Here is a 20,941-nt window from a genome sequence, read left to right on the forward strand (position 1 = left end):
GTGAAGCTGGGGCTTTTTTGCGGGGAACGTGACACTAAGACGTTGTATCCTCTGCCATGTTTGATGGATGCACAGGACCCACATCCTTCTAGCCAGAGGAGTCAGCCTGCCTGAGATTGCAGAGTCCTTAGGCAGCTTGGCTGCTTTATTCCCAATTCTTCACCCTCCCCATATCCACCTCTTTGCAGGGCCCTCCCACAGTGACTCTGGCCATGGCCACCAGGCTTGCTTTGGCCAGTGGGATGTGAGCATACAGCACGCCAGTCAAAGCATGAAAACTGCAATAGCGCTTGTGTGTGTGCCTGGGCCTATGTTATATAAGAATGTGCCCTTGTTTAGCCATTGGAAGGACTTGGCACACCTGCAGGAGAACAGAGTCACCCCGCCTGACAGCCAGCTCAGCCAGGACATGTAAGCGATGCCCTCAAAAGACCAACAGACCCACCCAGCTGACCCACTGACACATGGGCAATAATGAGGAGCAGCTGCTTGCAGTGACTGGGCTTGGGCGGTGTGTTACCCAGCAGTGTGGCGGCAGCAGCAGGGCGAGCCCCTAGCCACTCCATTCCCGTTTTCAGTTAAACCGCATTGGGTTACGATTCAAAACATCCATCCTAACAAATGCATTACTCTAGCCCAGTCCACAGCTCAGGAACCATAGAGGAGTCCAAGGACCAGAGGCATGGAGTTTTCATTAGAAGGTTGTGAGTTCATCTAAGGCAGGGTTATTTTTACAGATGGCAAGTTTACAAAACACACAAGTGCACTGACAAGGGTGGGAGGTAGCTTGAAATACACAGAATGTTTGCAACACTAGAGACATCTTCTGGCCGCCGTCAGGGGACTCGGAGGTATGGTAGGCGTGGTGAGGCCGGTGGCTCGTGTCCGCGGCACAGCCTCCTGCAAAGGGGCTGCCCTGCTCCCCTGTTGCCGTGGTGCCAGGCTGGGCTCCCCAGGTGCCTCTGGGGCGCTGAATATCTTTTCATAGTACTCGATCAGCAGCTCCGTGAACAGGTTCAGGGGCACAAGGGCACTCAGGGAGGAGGCCCCCTGGGATGGCCAGATCAAATTCAGCCCAAAGACACAGGCCAGGTTAGAGCTGTTCATTTTGTTGAAGATGCTCTCCTGGGACACCTGGAGGAAACCACAAATGAGAAAAGGGGAGTGAACACCAAGGGCCGTGGGGACCTGGAACTTGCTCCTGAACTTTGGGAGGGGCATATGTAGAGAGAGAAGCACTGGACTGGGAGCCAGCAGCCAGTATGGGGACCCTGTACAGCCACCTGCCCACTGAGGGTCTCAGTTACTCTATGAAAGGAAGGTTTGGCCTCGACGTCCTGGAGGACCCTCCGGCTCTGACCTTCTGTGATAGCCTCAACACCCCATCTCCTCTTCCACTGCACCGTCTGGGGAGATGCACTCTGGGGGACGGGCTGTAGCACAGATGGTAGGAACTAGGTGACCTCTCTGGCCCTCTGCTCTGTGGGTGGTGAACTGGGCATGATGGGGACTAGCCAGCACATAGGGGCCACTGCGAGGGGTGGCAAGAGTACAAAGAGCTTGCCTCCCGGAAGGGCTCCCTATCCGTCTCGGCCAACACAGCACCCCCAGGAGGGGGAGTCCTTTCTCCAGCTTACAGATGAGGAACCTGGGGCCTGTAGGGTACGAGAGACTTGCCCAAGGCCTTGTGGCCAGCCAGTGGCAGGCGGCCATGTGGGCCAAGGTGAGGGCAGGGCCTGTTCTCTTCTTACCTCCCTACAAGCTTCAAGCTGGGGGGAACCTCAGAGTCAGAAACAGGGGTCATGAGGCTGTGAGTGCCAGGGCAGAGCAGAGAACAGGAGAGGGGCATGGCCAGGCGTCACGCTCACAGATCTGGCGAGAATGCCCAGACTTGCCCAAGCCCTGCTTCAGTGAGACAGCTGGAAGCCTATGAGGCTCTGCCTGCCTGCCAGTCCCCACAGCCCCTTGCAGCTGTGCACCAGCCAGGCCCACTGCACCCCTCCTCAAGCCGAGACTGCAGAGTCCTGATGAGGTCCTTGGATGAGGTCTTTGGTGGCCAGGGAGTGGTATTCCAAGGCCCAAGCAGGGCATGATCCGAGTGCCAGTGGGGGGATAACATGCAACACCATGCCCCACGAGGTGCGTTCACATCAGTGCCCGTGGAGGAGGCAGCTAGAGAGAAATCGGTCTCCCAATGAAAAAGTAGTAGGCCAGGTGTGGTGGCTCATGCCTATAATCCTAGCACTTTTAAGAGGCCGAGGCAGGTGGATCACCTGGGGTCAGGAGTTCAAGATCAGCCTGGCCAACGTGGAGAAATCCCATCTCTACTAAAAATACAAAAATTAGCCGGGCAGGGTGGCAATCACCTGTAATCCCAGCTAGTCGGGAGGCTGAGGCAGGAGATCGCTTGAACCCAGGAGGCGGAGCTTGCAATGAGCTGAGATCCGGCCACTGCACTCCAGCCTGGGCGACAGAGACTCCGTCTCAAAAAAAAAAAAAAAACAGGAGAGTAAATTTTAGTTTTGGGCTTCTGAGAAATAATAGGGAGAAAAAAAATTGTTTGCTGTAAAACCAAGAGGTGGCATTCTCTGACAGACTCCGGGATGTGACACCTGCTCTGCCCAGGCCCTCCTCTCCCTTACAGTGGGTAGTGCCCGCACCCTGCATGGTCTGAGGCAAAGGCCTGGGGAGATGGAGAGGGATAAACATTCAGGGCCGTGGGGCTGGGGCTGGACCCAGGGGGCTACGCGGAGCCAGAGTCTGGAGTGCCCAGGAGCTGGGAGAGGCCAGGAAGGGATCCTCCTCTAGAGCCTGTAGGAGGGAGTGCAGCCCAGTACACCTTGAGTTTGGACTTCTGGCCTCTAGAAGAGTGACATGGTAAATTCTATTGTTTTAAGCCACCCACTGTGTGGTCACAGGAACTTAATGTACATGGTTCCAGGTGTGTCCCTTCCACAGGAATGGTCAGTTCAGTCCACAGTGAGGGCCTCAGGCTCTGTGCCAGTGGTAGATGCAGCTGCCACCTCCCAGAGATTCAGCCCAAGCAGGAGATCACATGGGGCTGAGGACCCCAATACCGAAGGCAATGGCCAAGGGACAGCAGGTATGGGAGTGGGCAGGGGGTCCTCAGCAGAGTGGGTGCCTGACTGGGCCTTGGATGAAGTCCTTGGTGGCCAGGGGAGTGGTTAGGCCCAAGCAGGGCATGACCCCAGACCTGGGGCAAGGAGGGGACTGGTCCAGGCAGGCCTAGCATGGCAGGAGATGCCACTGGGCCTCACCTCAAGCAACCCCCCCTTGCCCACTCACCGCGTGCAGGAAGCCCATGAGGTAACGGAGGACAACATAGTTGTGCTCTGGAAGGCTCCGTAGGATCTGGCGGCAGCAGGTGACGCGCAGGCTGCTCTCCACACCTGGAACGGCAGGGGCTCCCTCCTGAGCTCCAGAGGGGGCCAGGGGCAGAACTGCGTCCCAGCCCAGGAGGAGGGCCGCTCTGAGGATGGACTGTCCCACAGTCGGGCCTGGGCCCCCCACTTACTTTCCGGCTGTGTGGCTCTGCTCAGCAAACCCTGTGTGTGTGTGGCCGTTCTTGCATTGCTATAAAGAAATTCCTGAGATAGGGTCATTTATAAGAAAAGAGGTTTAACTGGCTCATGGTTCTGCAGGCTGTACAAGCATGGCACCAGTCCCTGTTCAGCTTCTGGGGAAGCCTCAGGAGGCTTCCAATTATGGCAAAAGGGAAGGAGGCGCGTCCCATGGCAAAAACAGGAGCAAGAGAGAGAGTGGGGCAGAGGTGCCATATGCTTTTAAACCAGATCTGGTGAGAACTCACTATCTCGAGGACAGCACCAACCCATGAGGGATCTGCCCTCATGATCCAATCACCTCCCACCTGTCCCCACCTCCAACGGCGAGCGTTTCAATTCAACATGAGTCGCGCTGGGGCCTCAGATCCAAGCCCTATCACCTGAATTCTGCAAGCTGCATTCCGCTGCTTTATCACCCAGCACCACCACCTTCCAGGAAGCTGCTAAAGCCGAATCACTTCATAAACGGGCGTGATCTAGAGCAGGGGGTGGCAAACTACTCCAGGTACAGACTCTGTTGCAACTACTGCGCTCTGCCCTGATGAGGCAAAAGCAGCCATAGGTAATGTATAAAGTGGCTGTGGCTGTGTTCCAGGGAAACTTTATTGGCAAATACAGGCAATGGGCCAGATCTGAGCTGAGTAGTTGCAACAGAGACTGCAAGGCCCACGAAGCCTAACATATTTACTCTCTGGCTTTTTACAGAAAGTTTGCAACCCCTGCTCTAGACTGCCTGCTCACGGTCTTAGCACCGCACCTCCCCCACACTTTGTTGCTCTTGGGGAAGGCAGCGTCCCACCCTCCAGGGGCCTGATGCAACTGGCCCACACTCTGAGACCCCCCCCCCCCCCAGTTACCCTTATAACCACCACCACCATTTGAGCTCCATAACCTTCCAATCAAAACCTACCAACCAGCCAGGCGCAATGGCTCACACCTGTAATCCCAACACTATGGGAGGCTGAGGCAGGCGCATCGCTTGAGGTCAGGAGTTCAAAACCAGCCTGACCCAACATGGTAAAACCCTGTCTCTACTAAAAAAAAAAAAATTAGCCAGGTGTGGTGGCACACACCTGTAATCCCAGCTACCTGGGAGGCCAAAGCAGGAGAATTGCTTGAACTCAGAAGACAGGTTGCAGTGAGCCAAAATGGTGCCATTGCACTCCAGCCTGGGCAGCAACAGCAAAACTCCATCTCAAAAAAACAGAAAAACCCACCAACCAACAAGTATTCAAGGTCCTGCTGCAGGTGCATATGTGAACACAGATGCACGTGTGCACTCAGCCACATGCATGCCCACGTTACTGTGTACCCACCTCCTCCAACCCACCAACCACCCTCTCCCTGAGCCTTGCAGAGGTGGTGAACGCCGGGTGCTCTGCAAACACCCAGACAGCTACAACACCCCACTATGATCATTCCTGTTGGCTTCTTAATAAAAGCCCTCATTCCATGAAATCAAGCTGCTGTTGAACAAGGAGTTCCCTTGAATATTTCCACCAAGCCTGGTGGCTGCCATCTCCTCCTCAGGGTGTTACAGCCTGAACCTTATCTAAGAATGATGGTCCCAGGTGGGTACTGGTGCAGGTCCCCCTCAGCCCCTACTGGGGTCCCTCTGAGAAGAAACACACGCTGGCAAGTAGGCAGAACGGGTGAACTGAGCATCACAACCGCCAGTGTCACTGAGCACTCCCTCCAAGGAAGCAAGCAGGTCAAGCGTGTCAACAACCCCAGTGTAGAGAGGAGGAAAGCGAGCTCTGAGAGGTTAGGTGACTAGCCCAAGGTCACACAGCTTGCACGTGGGAGGCTGGGCCTCGAGGACTCTCTGACTTTCCCTTTCTCCTCTGGAGCGGGTCATGAGACCATCCCATGAAAGGCAAGTTTCCCTATACCCAGAGGGAAGGGGCATCCTCATCTCTGAAGATGGCATTTCTCCTAGTTTCCTGCCCCAGGCTCAGACCCCTCGGTCCATCGCATTTCGCACACCTCTCCAGCCAACCTGGCATCTGCACACTCTGCGGACCAGGTCTCCGGGCCTTCATTTCCTTATGAAGTCACCCATGTCATGTACAACTTCTAGTAAATACACTGGTGTGTTTTTCTCTTGTGAATCTGTTGTCAGTCCAAGCAACAGGGCCCCCACCAAGGAACCTAAGATGGGTAGAAGGAAAAGAGTTTGACCCCTCCTGTGGTTTCTTTCTAGCCATGGGGATGAGGTACCCTTGGCTGGAACCCCTCGCTCAGTCTGGGAGCTGCACGGAGAGCCAGGACCCCTGGTAGAGCCAGCCAAAGGTAAGAATTCTTACTCAAGGCTGGTCGTGGTGGCTCACACCTATAATTCCAGCACTTTGGGAGGCCGAGGTGGGTGAATCACCTGAGGTCAGGAGTTTGAGACCAGCCTGACCAACATGGAGAAACCCCGTCTCTACTACAAATACAAAATTAGCCGGGTGGGGTGGTGCATACCTGTAATCCCAGCTACTCGGGAGGCTGAGGCAAGAGAGTCATTTGAACCCCGGAGGCAGAGGTTGCAGTGAGCCAAGACTGCACCACTGCACTCCAGCCTGGGTAACAAGAGCAAAACTCCATCTCAAAAAAAAAAATTCTTAAGTCAGCCTCCCGGATTTCTGTCTGCAGCGCCCAATTGTGTGAGGGTGGTCAAAGTCTCTTTGTCGTCTTCCTTTCTGAATTTGGGCCAACAGAACAACATTCAGAAGAATGGGTTCTTTGGCTTGTGACTTTCACGAATCTGATTTCGAGGACTCCTCGGTGAGCTCAGCCTCCCAGGAAGAGTCACTGTTTGCCTTTGTCTCTGTCTCTTGGGTCATTTGTTGTGAGGAGGAGAAGCATGGGATAAGATTCTCCTTTCGTCTTGTGTCCTGAGAACTTGCCCTTATGGCCAGTTTGGCTTCCAAATGCCTGGAGGAACAGTCAACAGCCAGGATGCAGCCTCAAGAGTTTACAGGCCGGGCGTGGTGGCTCACGCCTTTAATCTCAGCACTTTGGGAGGCCGAGACGGATGGATCACCTGAGATCAGGAGTTCGAGACCAGCCTGGCCAACATGGTGAAACCCCGTCTCTACTAAAAAATACAAAAATTAGCCTGGTGTGGTGGCAGGTGCCTGTAATCCCATCTACTTGGGATTGGTGGCAGGAGAATCACTTGAACCTGGGAGGCAGAGTTTATAGTGAGTAGAGAATCTTGGCCACTGTACTCTGGCCTGGGCAACAAAGTGAGACTCCATCTCAAAAAAAAGGGAATTTATATCTGGCCAGACAGAAATATGAGTTGCACTCTGATACGTTGGAAGGTGTTGCCTCTAAACCTCATGTTGAATTGTAATCACCAGTGTTGGAGGTGGGGACTGGTGAGGGGTGATGAAATCAAGGGGGCAGATTTCCCATAAATGGTTATCACTACCTCTTGGTGCTGTTCTCATGATAGTGATTTCTCAAGAGATCTCGTTTAAGTGTGGGGCATGACCTCACCCCGTCTTGCTCCCACTCACACTGTGTGAGACGCCTGCTCCTCCTCCGCCAGGATTGAAAGCTTCCTGAGGCCTCCCCGAAGCCAAGCAGAGCCAACACCATGCTTCCTACAAAGCCTACAAAACCATGAGCCAACGAAACTTCTTTATAAATCACCCAGCCTCAGGTATTTCTTTATAGCAATGCAAACTCGGTGACAGCCGACATCCTACCAGCCGCCACCAGCTCTGGGGTGCTTGTCTGTCTTTTGGCTATCTGTGGGGTAACTTTGGATCTTGGGGTACCAATCATCCCCAGCTCTGGGATGCTTGTCTTTTGGCTATCTGTAGGGTAACTCTGGATCTTGGGGTACCAGCCATCACCAGCTCTGGGGTGCTTGTCAAGTCTCTTTTGGCTGTGGGATAACTTTGGATCTTGGGGTACCAGCCATCACCAGCTCTGGGGCACTTGTTTGTCTTTTGGCTATCTATCTGTGGGGTAACTGGGGATCCTGGGGGACTCTGAGAACATCTCTTGTATCCATGGCCACAAAAAGGCTTATGGTTTTGGAGTCACATTGGAGTCAAAAAGGCTTATAGAGTCACATTGAATTAGGGACACCTTTGGTTAAAAATAAAACAAAAAAACAAGGTAAAAAGGACCATTTGGAAATAATCTGGGCAAAGAAAAAAATCTTTAGGGCCTTCTCCTGAAATACTGATAAGAACTTTCACCCTCAACAGGTAATCTTAACTTGTATGAAACTATGTATGAAAGTTCTAAGATCTTGGTTTGTGGCCGGGCATAGTGGTTCACGCCTGTCATCCCAGCACTTTGGGAGGCTGAGGTGGGGAGATCACTTGAGCCCAGGAGTTTGAAACCAGCCTGGGCAACATGGTGAGACCCTGGTCTTGACAAAAAAATATTTAAAAATTAGCTGGGTGTGGTAGTGCATGCCTCAGCTACTTGAGAGGCTGAGGTGGGAGGATTGCTTGAGCCCAGAGGTCAAGGATATAGTGAGCCAAGATTAAGCCACTGCACTCCAGCCTCAGTGACAGAAGGAGACCCTGTCTTAAAAAAAAAATTGCTTTTTGTTTGCAGATATGCATGTTATGTATACATGAAAATTTTCTCCCTCTGATGGTATTACCAAGTTAATTTATAAAATCCCTTAAAGGAGTTCTATTCAAATTGGCTTAGAGAGACATGAGCATTTATATAAAATATTTCTAAAATGCTCAGAAATATAGAAACTGAGCCAAATATTCTTTTCAAGTTCATGTGACTTGAGTAACTCTGACAAGATGAGTCTGATATTGTTCATTTATTAAAAACAGCTGTATAGGTTGGGCACGGTGGCTCACGCCCATAATCCCAGCACTTTGGGAGGCCAAGGAGGGCAGATCACCTGAGGTCAGGAGCTCAAGACAAGCCTGGCCAACATGGTGAAACCCTGTCTCTACAAAAATACAAAAACTAGCCAGGCAAGACGGCCGGTGCCTATAATCCCAGCTACTTGCGAGGCAGAGGTGGGAGAATCGCTTGAGGTGGGAGGATTGCTTGAACTCGGGAGGCGGAGGTTGCAGTGAGCTGAGATGGTGCCATTGCACGCTAGCCTGGGCGACAGAGTGAGACTCCATCTCAAAACAAAAACAAAAAAACCAGCTGCATCTTCTGAATTATTCATATTAAGTATAATCCAAGCATACATCTTTATGTAGCTGGGTTTACTAGTGAAGTATGGTTAAAAATAGATAATAAGGGCCGGGTGCAGTGGCTCATGCCTATAATCCCAGCACTTTGGGAGGTTGAGGTGGGCAGATCATTTGAGGTCAGAGTTCGAGACCAGCCTGGACGACATGGTGAAATCCTGTCTCTACTAAAACTATAACAATTAGCTGGGTGTGGCGGCGCACACCTGTAATCCCCGATACTCAGGAGGCTAAGGTAGATGGATTGCTTGAGCATGGGAGGCAGAGGTTGTAATGAGCTGAGATCAGGCCACTGCACTCCAGCCTGGGCCACAAAGCAAGACTCCATCTTGAAAAAAAAAATGAGGGAAATTCCTTGAAATGATGACTAGCCTTATTCAGTGTTACGTATGGCATTACAGTGAGTAAGGAAAGCCACTTCCTGGCAGGCCCAGGAAACTTAAAATATATTGATTGAGAACCTGGAGAAGAGAGAAATTCACTCAAGTCTAAGGATACTACAGGCAAAGTCTGATGGCAAATTTTTTTTTCTTTTTTTTTTTTGAGACGGAGTCTCGCTGTTGCCCAGGCTGGAGTGCAATGGCGAGATCTCAGCTCACTGCAACCTCTGCCTCCCGGGTTTCAAGCGATTCTCCTGCTTCAGTCTCCTGAATAGCTGGGATTATAGGTGTGTGCCACCACGCCCGGCTAATTTTGTATTTTTAGTAGAGATGGGATTTCTCCATGTTGGTCAGGCTGGTCTCGAACTCCCGACCTCAGGTGATCTGCCCACCTCGGTCTCCCAAAGTGCTGGGATTACAGGAGTGAGCCACCACACCTGGCCCTGATGGCAAATTTTTGGCTTGGCTTTCTAGCCTCAAGAGGCTTTTAAAAAGTGAATCTGGGCCGGGCGCGGTGGCTCAAGCCTGTAATCCCAGCACTTTGGGAGGCCGAGACGGGCGGATCACGAGGTCAGAAGATCGAGACCATCCTGGCTAACACGGTGAAACCCCATCTCTACTAAAACTACAAAAAAACTAGCCGGGCGATGTGGCGGGCGCCTGTAGTCCCAGTTACTCGGGAGGCTGAGGCAGGAGAATGGAGTGAACCCGGGAGGCGGAGCTTGCAGTGAGCTGAGATCCGGCCACTGCACTCCAGCCTGGGCGACAGAGCGAGACTCCGTCTCAAAAAAAAAAAAAAAAAAAAGTGAATCTGAGATGTCTTATTAAAAGTTCTAACAAGGTAGACTTAAAAAGAGCCTACATACATCAATTCTCATTCTTGCTGCCCTTATGTAAATAATCAGGCCAAATCTAGTGAGACCAGACTTATTTTGTAATTGAGAATCAAAAGAGAAGCAGCTGTACAGAGAAATGATGCTCCAGTGGAAAACTATGGCGCACGCTTGCGAGTTCTCAGTTCCTCTCATTTCCTCCAATATCTGGCTACAATGCTCCAAGCTAACATTTCCAGTTTTGCCCCTGCCCTCTCAGTTGGCATGACAAAGACCGAAAACCTGCCACTTCCCCAAAGCCCGAAAGCTGACGCTGGAAGACTTGATACAAACTTCAAAGAAATCATCACAGCAGACGATGTACAGATAATCCTTGTGCCTCCTGCTGTACAGGCCGCTCAGAAAGTTCACCGGAACACCCAGTGCCATCACCAAAGACATCTAAATTGCACACTATGAAATTCACTGGCCGGCTGCTGCCACTCTCACTCTACCATGAAAAGATACTTCAAGCCAACATCTAGGAATCTTCTCAACTAAATGTTCTCTTGACTGAAAAATAGAGTTTAGGCCAGACACACTAGCTCACGCCTGTAATCCCAGCAGTTTGGGAGGCCAAGGCAGGCGGATCACGAGGTCAGGAGCTTGAGACCATCCTGGCTAACACGGTGAAACCCTCTCTCTCCTAAAAATACAAAAATTTAGCTGGGCGTGGTGCCACACACCTGTAGTCCCAGCTACTCGGGAGGCTGAGGCAGAAGAATTGCTTGAACCTGGGAGGTGGAGGTTGCAGTGAGCCGAGATTGTGCCACTGAACTGCAGCCTGGGTGACAGAGCGAGACTCCACTTCAAAAACAAAACAAACAACAAAAAACCCCAGAGTTTATGGTTTGTTCAAACCACGGAACTTCACATTTGTTGACATAGAAAGGCCCCTTATTAACAGGCTGACTTAGGTAGTCACCCTACTGCCACCTCCACCACTACCTTCTGAAATGAGACACAACTGTTTACCTGGAGTGATCTAGTCACAGCACTGACAGAAGGATTCATGCAGCATGAGACAATCTACCAACTATGTTTCTGGACTGTAAAACTTCCTGGGGAAAGTTTCAAACGGGGGAATGCTGGGGTCCAGAACACCACCATTCCAAATATGGCTCAGCCTCTCAAAGTGCTGGGATTACAGGCATGAGCCACTGTGCCTGGCCCACAACTGCAAGCTTTCTAAAGGAACTGCTGCTCAAAGAGGGGTTCCAGGGCCTATCTCCCTGTCACCAGGTTGTGGCTGGAACAAAAAGTAAGTTCTCCTGGTAGCATTGAGTTTTCTCAAGCAGGAACCTACAGAGGCTGGAGTCATCCTACCTCTGCAGGGGCTAATGAAATCAGGAAGCTTCTGGAAGTTTCTCTCTAGGACAAAGCCTGGCACATTCAGGTGATGGAGCATCGTCCATCTTGCCTGCCCTGGGCCCGGCTGGTGGGAGGATGCTGAACGGAGTGCCTCCTCCTCTGTCACCACCAGATAGCTACCTCTACACACATGATCAAATTTGTCTCCATGAGGCTCAGCCTGGCTCTGAACTCTACCAGGCTTCCCATCCACTAACCAAAGTCAGTCAGCCCTCAACATCTTTCATAGTCTTCCAGGCTGTAGGAGAGACCTTCCCCATCTCAGACAGGGCCTGGCATCTGGCAGGCACTTAGGAGCACTGCTGAGTAAATGGGTGTACACTTGCCTTTGAGGGGAGTTTGGCGTCCAGTGACCTTGGGGGGATGCCTGTGATTGAAATCAATCTCCAGCCCTCTGCTCTCCCCAGAGGTCAGGCTGGTCTCCCGTGTCTCAAAGCCTGCACCCTCTAACTGTGTAATTGACCTTTCTGGAGTGGCCACCCCCTATCCCGAGTCACCATAAACTATCAGGGCCCCCGATAAATAACAAAGGTAATTCCTGTCCTTTGGGAAATTCCAAGGTTCAGAAGTCACCCCCCAGGGGCCAGGACAAAGGCCAGGCTGCCCTTTGGGTAAAGGTGATTCTTGAATACGTGAATACCCAGTGGGGTAGAAATTTTTTTTTTTTTTTTTTTTTTTTGAGACGGAGTTTCGCTCTTGTTGCCCAGGCTAGAGTGTAATGGCGCGATCTTGGCTCACCACAGCCTCTGCCTCCCAGGTTCAAGCAATTCTGCTGCCTCAGCCTCCCAAGTAGCTGGAATTACAGGCATGCAGCACCACACCCAGCTAATTTTATATTTTTATAGAGACGGGGTTTCTCCACGTTGAGGCTGGTCTCGAACTCCTGACCTCAGGTGACCCGCCTGCCTCAGCCTCCCAGAGTGCTGGGATAACAGGCGTGAGCCACCGCGGCCGGCCAGAAACATTGATTTTAAGATTCAAGATTTGTCTTTAAAATATCTTAACCCAGCTGCTTTAGAATTAACACCAAAACCAGGTTTCCCCCTTCGACTGATAGTGCTCCAACAAGAAAGGTGGGGGCCAGAGGTAGTCCCATTTGAAAAGACGGTGTTTGATGACTGAGATGAAGGCCTGAGTGGGTTCATGGTGCTTTGGAGGCATTACTTTCCTTAGCATTCACCAGGATTTTGAGATGCTATTATGGAGTTGTTCACGAGTCATCTGTGCTCAGCCACACTGAGCATGTGACCGAACACAAAGCATCTGTAGGATCAGACCCTACAGCTGTTCAGTTCCTATCACATATGCCTGGCATCCTACAATGACTGGGGGAGAAATGCCGAGAGCCCCTTTCTAGATGAGAGAGCTGAGGGTTTGGGGGCTGGGAGGTGGTATAGGCAGGACTCTGACCAGGATGATGAGCCCCAAATCTAGAAAGCCCCCATCACCCTGCCTCCCGGCCCAGCTGCGCCTGAGAGACCGGCCTGGACAACCCTGACCGACCGCAGCTGCTCTGCCTTTGGACAGTGTGGCCTGGCTGTCCACAGTGGGGCAGCCCCAACGACTCCCTCTCTTGCCCTGCAGTGGCAGGTGGCAACAGGATGAGGGTGGGTACACGCCACCTCGGCCACCCCAGAGCCTGACCCTGGGCCAATAGCTGGGGGACAGCATCTGAGGACCAAGCCCCTCCCACTCCCGCCCCGGGGCAGCTACGCACAGGTGATCCCGAGAATCTGCTCGTAGGCCTGGAAGGTCAGAAGCGGCTGCGGCAGCTCTCGCAGGAAGGTCTTCAGGATCACCGCAGGGATGTGAATGTCCCCGTAGTCGTCAAAGTTCACGGGCTTCCCTGCACACAGAACATGGCACTGCTGAGGTCTGCACCCCGGCCTGGGCACTGCGGCTATAGAACGAGCTCTGAGACAGGGCGTGAGATGTCCGCATGGGAAGTGCCTGATGCTGGAGCCACGTGTCCTGGGGATGATGCTGTCCCCACCTAGAAATGGGGTGCTCTGGCCCCATCAGCCCCTACACCACCCTCACTGCCTCCTCCTGGGCTCCCAGTGGAGGATGGGGTGGGCTGCTGGCTTCTCTGTGGTGTGCTGTTGCTCCCAGCTACAATGCCAGCTCTCTGAGGTCAGGGCCATGGCAGAGATGACACTGCAGGCCCCGGGCCTAAGACAGGCAGGCCTGAGCTCGGCCCAGTGCAGACCCAATGCTCCATTTTTGTGTGATGCACAACTGGTCGCGGGAGCGAGTGGGATCGAGGTCAAGTCTTGTCAGCGGCTTAGTATCAGTGCGATGTGTCCTCAGCTCAGAGGCCACTGCCCCTGCCCGCAGGTTTCACATGGCAGTTAAGGAAGCCGTGCTGAGCCAGTTCAGGGGAGCTGCCAGATAAAAAAACCAGCTGCCCTGCACTGCAGGGTGTCTCCTGAAAGCACGTGCCCACCTGGTGCGGATGGAGAGCCCCTAAAGACAAAATGGCATCGTGCGGCCACCACGTCCCAGCAGGGTTGGGGGTCTGCACAAAGGGTCCCTACTCTGGACTACCAGTGGGCCCCTCGATGGCTCCTGGGCAGCTGCCCCCACCCTGAGTGTTTTCTGGGAGTTGGATGGGTTGTGGGGGCGGTGCTTCCCTGCCTCTGCTCTGAGGCCCGGAGCGCTGTGCTCGCTGGCCAGGCAGCTCGGGGCTCAGGACTGCGGGACAGCCTCACCTTGGTTGTAGAGCCTCTGGATCTCGCGGACGGTCTGCACGCTGGCGGATCTCCGGAACAGGCCCTCGGTGCGTAGGCCTGCAGGAGAGGAGCTTCCAGGCGTCTCACAGGTCCCAGCCCACTGGGCTTCCAGGATGTTATATGACACCCCCTTGCCCACGGCGTCACCCACCTGTGGCTGGCCTCCACAAATTCATTTGTTCCTCAGATCCTTCCCATATTCCCCAACCTGCCCGATTTCCCACCTCTGTGGTCCGTGGAAAGGGAAAGCAGAAACAGATTCTAAACTCAGACAGACCTAGGCTCTAGTCCAGCTCTGCCTGCCAGCTGTGTGACCTCAGAGAAAGCACTCAGCCTCTCTGAGTCTATCTGCCTTGTTTATCTACAGGGTAAGGCCATGAGCTCCTGTCTCCAAGGGCTGCAGAGAGGACTGGACACGCTGATGCCCAGCACGTGCCTGGCACCCGGGAGGCCTCCAGACATGTGGCTTCCCACAAGGGCTAGGGCTGAGCTGTCCAGCACAGCAGCCAGTAGCTGCACATGGGAATTGAACTTTAATTAAAATTAAATTAAAAATCTAGTCACTCAATTGCATGAACCTCATATGACCTGCCCTATTGGGCTACTGCCACAGGGGCTGGTGGCTGCTGTTTAGACAGTGAAGATACAGATGATGTCCAAGTTCACTTAGGCGATTCCACTAAAGAGGTGACTGTAATCAAGGAAGAAAACTTGTCTCCATTGTCAGTTTATAAAGAGATTTTTCAGGACTTGTAACTGGCTTATGAAAGCAGCCCTGGGGTGGAGGGGAGGGTTTCCTCCGGCCAGGCCCCTGCTGGCTCCAGAGCCAGGAAGAGAAACAGGCCTGAGCCTACCCGTGGGGGGCCTGCAGTGGATGACGGGGTGCCCCGAACACCAGGACCTAGGACTGTGGCGCAGGCATCTGGAGGTGCAAGTCTTCTTGGGACTTGCAAGGCCTGACCTCCCCTTCTCCTCTCAGCTTCCTCCAAGCCCCAAACACTCCCGCACTCCCACAGCCATGGGCCTCTGCACCTGCTCTCCTCTCTGGGGCCTGTCCCCCAGCATGGCCAGCTTCTCCCCGTCCTCAGAGCTCAGCTCTACTGCCCCTCCCTCAGGGAAGCCCCCAACAAGGTCAAACCCCCTAACAGGGACCCCGGTCTGGCAGGGCCTCCTCCCTGATGGAGTCAGCATCTGGGTAGCTCTTGGCGGAACCGCTGCTTCTTCCACGCCCCGTGTGCTCACTTTGCTATCCCCAGAGTCGGGCACGAGGGAGGCACCCAGCAAATGTCTCCCGAGTGAGGGACTGAATGATGGGGCGCGTGAAGAAGGCAGTTCTGTCCGGGACAGGGGCAGAATTGCAGAGGGCTTACAGAAAGCAGGACCTAACCGGCAGAGGGCAAGGAGGGGCCGTCCAGGCCGGGGACAGGCGGGCCCCTTGGGGTCCCAGTGTGGGGTGTCCCCCGTACCTGCTCACCCGCCAGCCGAGCATCGTGACTCAGGGAAATACTGGGGCCACAAGGTCTGGGGTGTGAGGGAGATGGCCCCCCATGCCCCGCCCAGCACACCTGCTCACTGATGCCATCCCCGTGTGCACAGACTCTCGTGCCAAAGCGCATTTCCTGGGCACCCTGTCCTAGAGGTGAGGATGGGCTCTCCAGGCCCCACCTGTCTGAAGCAGGTTTTTCAAAGACCACCCACCGCGCCTGCTCCAAAGAGGAAACCAAGCCACTCGCAACCAGAAGGTGCAGGGCCGGCGGTGGCTTTCAGAGCCACTGCATGGGAACTCCCCGCCGGACGGAACATGAGAAACGGACCACAGGGTGGTGGGGTCTCGGGGCCCACGATGCTGCGTCCGTGGCAGAGCTGGGGTCTGCTTTAGGGGCTTTGGCCATGTTGGGGGAATTCCCTGAGGAAGCAACCACTGAGCTGAGCTCTGGAGGCTGGAGGGAGCCAGCCCTGCCTGGGTGGTGGCGATGCGGGAGGCGTTCACTTCCTGTCCAACACCTACACATCTGCACTGCAGCACCCCGGCTGGAGACCACCTGGCCCACCGAGCACACCTGCACCCCTGGTGCCAGATAAGCCTCCCTGGTGCCTGCTCCTCCGTGGGAACCTCTTTCCTCCCGTTAAGGTAAAAGCAGCCTCCCCACACCTTCTCCATGGACCTCAGTTCTAGCCTCAGGAGCTGTGGAGAGCCCACAAGGCTCACCCCACTCCAAGTTCCTGACTGCACCCACCCCACTGGCAATGGTGTCTGCAAATCAAAGCTGATCCCATCAGAGGAGCCCCCATTTCCAGAAGGCTTCCTACAGACCAGCACTACCCGAAGTGCTTTGCAGCACTGTCTCATTTAGGGGTCACAACAATCCTGCAAGTTAGGTACTGTTTGTTATTAACCTCACTGGACAGACAAGGGAATGGAGGCCCAGAGAGGGTGAGTAACTGGCCCCAGGTCACACAACTAAGTACACAGGGGAGACAGGATTCAAACCCAGACCATCCAAGACCAGAGCCCAGACCTGGAGCCACTGTGCTTGAGCCCCTCCCTTCCTGGTCACACCCCCTGGCTTATGGGTGCTCAGGATCCAAGACAAACCACCCAGAGAGGTGCACCCAGCAGCCCTCAAGTCACCCAGCTGGAGCCGGCCCTGTCTCACCTTTCTCTCTCAGGTACGTCACTGTGAACCTCAGCACGGGGGGGATGAGTTCGCCTTGATTTTTGTCTTTGAGGCTGAGAAAAAGAGAAAATAAAGTGGCAGTTTTTACCTGAGCTTGATGGGTGACCATAATGAGAAGAGGCGCTGGTCCTCTCCATACCCTGTGAAAACACAGGACCCAGGCACCATCCAGGAAGATACAGGCAGGCTCAGCCCTCAGGAAGTAGAAAATCTGGAGGCCAAATGAAAAAATGATAGTACAGTATTTGAGAACTCCATGAGAGGGATATTTATGATATAGGGAAGACCTGGGGGTTGGGGAGGGCTTCCCCAGGGGGCAACTTCAGAGCTGGGTTTTGAGGGATGAGTAGGAGCCTGCCAGAGAACAAAACAGAAAAGGGCATTCTACACAGGTGAGCCATACTGGGAAGTCCCAGCAGTATGAGATGGCTTGGCTGTGAGGGCAGAACATGAAGCCCTGGACTGGATGCTGATTCAGTTAAAAAACATAGTTGACAAAAACCCAGTATGTTATCTGGATTAACCTGTCTCTTACTGTGCTATTTTGAGACAGAGATTCACAAAAAGAAATGTTGGCCAGGCACAGTGGCATACACCTGTAATCCCAGCAGTTTGGGAGGCCAAGGCAGACGGATCACTTTAGCCCAGAAGTTCAAGACTAGCCTGGCCAACATGGTGAAATTCTGTCTCTACCAAAAATACAAAAATTAGCCAGGCCTGATGGTGTACACCTGTAATCTCAGCTACTCTCCAGGCTGAGGCAGGGGACTCACTTGAACCCATGAGGTGGAGGTTGCAGTGAGCTGAGATCGCGCCACTGCACTCCAGCCTGGGCGATAGAGCAAGACTCCATCTCAAAAAATAAAATAAAATAAAATAGGCCGGGCGCGGTGGCTCACACCTGTAATCCCAGCACTTTGGGAGGCCGAGGTGGGCGGATCACGAGGTCAGGAGATCAAGACCATGGTGAAATCCCGTCGTCTCTACTAAAAATACAAAAAATTAGCCGGGTTTGGTGGCGGGCACCTGCAGTCCCAGCTACTCAGGAGGCTGAGACAGGAGAATGGCATGAACCTGGGAGGCAGAGCTTGTAGTGAGCCGAGATCGTGCCACTGCACTCCAGCCTGGGCGACAGAGCAAGACTGTCTAAAAAAAGAATAAAAAAATAAAACTAATAAAATAAAATCCAATCTGAGAATCTCTGTCTTTTAATTGGAATGTTGATGCCACTTACATTTAATGTAATGATCAATATGGCTAGGTTTAAATCTACTATTTGTTATTTGTTCCTTTTTCCTCTTTTCTTGACTTTATTTTGCTGGCTAGTTATTTTTTAGGATTTCATTTTATCCCCCTATTAATATATTAGATGTGGCCGGGCGCAGTGGCTCATGCGTCTAATCCCAGCACTTTGGGAGGCCAAGTTGGACAGATCATGAGGTCAGGAGCTCGAGCCCAGCCTGGCCAACATGGTAAAACTCCACCTCTACTAAAAATACAAAAATTAGCCGGGCGTGGTGATGCACGCCTGTAATCCCAGCTACTGTGGAGGCTGAGGCAGGAAAATCACTTGAACCTAGGAGGTGGAGGTTGCAGTGAGCCGAGACTGTGCCACTGCCTTCCAGTGTGGGTGAATATATGATGTATCTTTTTGTTTGTAGTGACCCTAGTTTTACATTACACATATTTAACATAATACAGTCTATTTCAATTGATATTATACCACATTACTTACAGTATGAGTCTCATATCCCATCCTTTGCTTTTTATTTTTCTTTTTGGAGACAGGGTCTTGCCCTGTTGCCCAGGTTGGAGTACAGTGGTGTGATCTTGGCTAGCTGCAGCCTTGACCTCCTGGGCTCAAGCAACACTTTCACCTCAGCCTCCCAAGTAGCTGGGACTACAGGCATGTGCCACCATGCCATGCCAGTTAACTTTTTGTAGAGACAGAGTTTTGTCATGTTGCCAAGACTGGTCTTGAACTCCTGAGCTCAAGCAATCCACCTGCCTTGGCCTCCGTACATACTGGGATTATAGGCGTGAGCCACTGCGCCAGGCCTGACTTCTTAATATATTATCCAGTACTCCAACATGTTTTAAGCCTCATGCTACTTTATTCTTTTTCATTCCTTTGCATGAATGAAAAACCATTCATTCATTCCTTTGTGAGGATCCCAATTTCCATTTCGCATTCTATTTCTTTGCTCTGCAGAGCTTCCCCTAACACTTCTCAGAGTATAGTTCTGCTGAAAATACATTCTCTCCGTTTTGGTTTATCTGAAAGAGTTTTTACTGGGCATTTATTTTTGAAATTTTGCTGGGTATGTAATTTTAGATTGAGAAATTTAGCTTTGTTTTTGTTTTTGTTTTCAGTACAATAGAGATGTTGCTCCATTGTTTATTGGTTCCACCTTCCCAATGAGAAATCTGCTGTAACTCTTTTTCATTTTTTGAGATGGAGTCTCACTCTGTTGCCCCAGGCTGGAGTGCAATGGAGCAATCTCAGCTCACCGCAACCTCTGCCTCCCGGGTTCAAGTGATTCTCCTGCCTCAGCCTCCAGAGTAGCTGGGATTACAGGCGTGCACCACCATGCCCAGTTAATTTTTAATAGACACGGGGTTTCGCCATGTTGGCCTGCTTGGTATCAAACTCCTGACCTCAGGTGATCCACCCTCCTCAGCCTCCCAAAGGGCTGGGATTATAGGTGTGAGCCACCACCCCTGGCCTGCTATAAATCTTATCTTTGCTCTTGTATGTGTACTGTCTTTTTTTCCCTCTGTCTACTCTTAAAATGTTGTCACTGGTTTTAAGAAATTTGGTTATGATGAGCCTTAGTATAGTTTTCTTCACATTCCTTATCTTGTAGTCCATTGAGCTCCTATGATCTGTGACTTTACAGTTTTCAACAAATTTAGAAAAAATGTTGTGGGCCGGGCGCGGTGGCTCAAGCCTGTAATCCCAGCACTTTGGGAGGCCGAGACAGGCGGATCAAGAGGTCAGGAGATCAAGACCATCCTGGCTAACCCGGTGAAACCCCGTCTCTACTAAAAAATACAAAAATCTAGCCGGGCGAGGTGGCAGGCGCCTGTAGTCCCAGCTACTCGGGAGTCTTGAGGCAGGAGAATGGCGTGAACCCGGGAGGCGGAGCTTGCAGTGAGCTGAGATCCGGCCACTGCACTCCAGCCTGGGCGACAGAGCGAGACTCCGCCTCAAAAAAAAAAAAAAAAAAAAAAAAAAAGAAAAAATGTTGTCCATTATTTCTTCCAACATTTGTCTGCTCTCTCCTTCCTGGCACTCCAATTAGATTCTAACATACTATACGTAAGTTAGATGATTCAATATTATACCACAGGATAGTCTTATTTTTGAGACGGAGTTTCACTTTTGTCACCCAGGCTGGAATGCAATGGCGTGATCTCGGCTCACTGCAACCTCCATCTCCCAGGTTCAAGCAATTTTCCTGCCTCAGCCTCCCAAGTAGCTGGGATTACAGGTGCATGCCACCACACCTGGCAAATTTTTGTATTTTTAGTAGAGATAGGGTTTCACCATGTTGGCCAGGCTGGTCTCAAACTCCTGACCTCAGGTGATCCGCCCACCTCAGCCTCTCAAAGTACTGGGATTACAGGCATGAGCCACTGTGCCCAGCCAGTTTTTTTTTTGGTGTGTTTTATTTTGGATAATTCCTACAGCTGTAGCTCCAAATTCACTCATCTTTTCTTCTGCAATGTCTAATCTGCTGTTAATCCTATCCACTGTTTTTTATTTTAGAAATTTTATTTTATTTTGAGACAGGGTCTCACTCTTATCACCCAGGCTGGAGTGCAGTGGCATGATCATGGCTCACTGTAGTCTTGACATCCTGGGTCCAAGAGATCTTCCTACTGCAGCCTCTTAAGCAGCTGGGACTACAGGTATGTGCTATCACGCCTGGCTAATTTAAAAGGTTGTTTTGTAGAGATGGAGTTTCGCTATGTGGCCCAGGCTGGTCTGGAACACCTGGGCTCAAGCAATCCACACACCTCAGCTTCCCAAAGTGCTAGGATTACAGGGGTGAGCAACCGTGCCTGGCTGAAATTGTATTTTTCATATCCAGAAGTTTCATTTGGTTTCTTTTAAAAATATCTCTTCATCATGTTCATG

At 52.1% G+C, this 20,941-nt stretch overlaps 1 protein-coding gene across 18 annotated transcripts in view; it reads right to left on the reverse strand.

Annotated features, from left to right (window-relative positions):
• Positions 1-666: 666 nt before the first annotated feature.
• The window catches only part of ARHGAP8 (Rho GTPase activating protein 8), a 91,828-nt gene continuing 71,553 nt past the window's right edge, over positions 667-20,941 (reverse strand). For 15 of the 18 annotated variants that reach the window (XM_038007340.2, XM_038007337.2, XM_038007335.2 and 12 more), the window contains 5 exons: positions 16,777-16,850; positions 14,099-14,176; positions 13,105-13,233; positions 3,307-3,461; positions 667-1,134 (listed from right to left, as the gene is read on the reverse strand). In XM_038007340.2, the coding sequence (XP_037863268.2) occupies positions 814-1,134; positions 3,307-3,461; positions 13,105-13,233; positions 14,099-14,176; positions 16,777-16,850 (757 nt within the window). In that variant the 3' untranslated portion in view covers positions 667-813. Of the gene's footprint in view, positions 1,135-3,306; positions 3,609-13,104; positions 13,234-14,098; positions 14,177-16,776; positions 16,851-20,941 lie in introns of those variants that run through there. The other 3 variants (XM_073006612.1, XM_073006616.1, XM_073006617.1) reach the window with 3 other exon arrangements.

This window comes from Chlorocebus sabaeus, chromosome 19 (genome assembly GCF_047675955.1).
Source record: "Chlorocebus sabaeus isolate Y175 chromosome 19, mChlSab1.0.hap1, whole genome shotgun sequence".
Taxonomy (NCBI): Eukaryota; Metazoa; Chordata; class Mammalia; order Primates; family Cercopithecidae; genus Chlorocebus; species Chlorocebus sabaeus.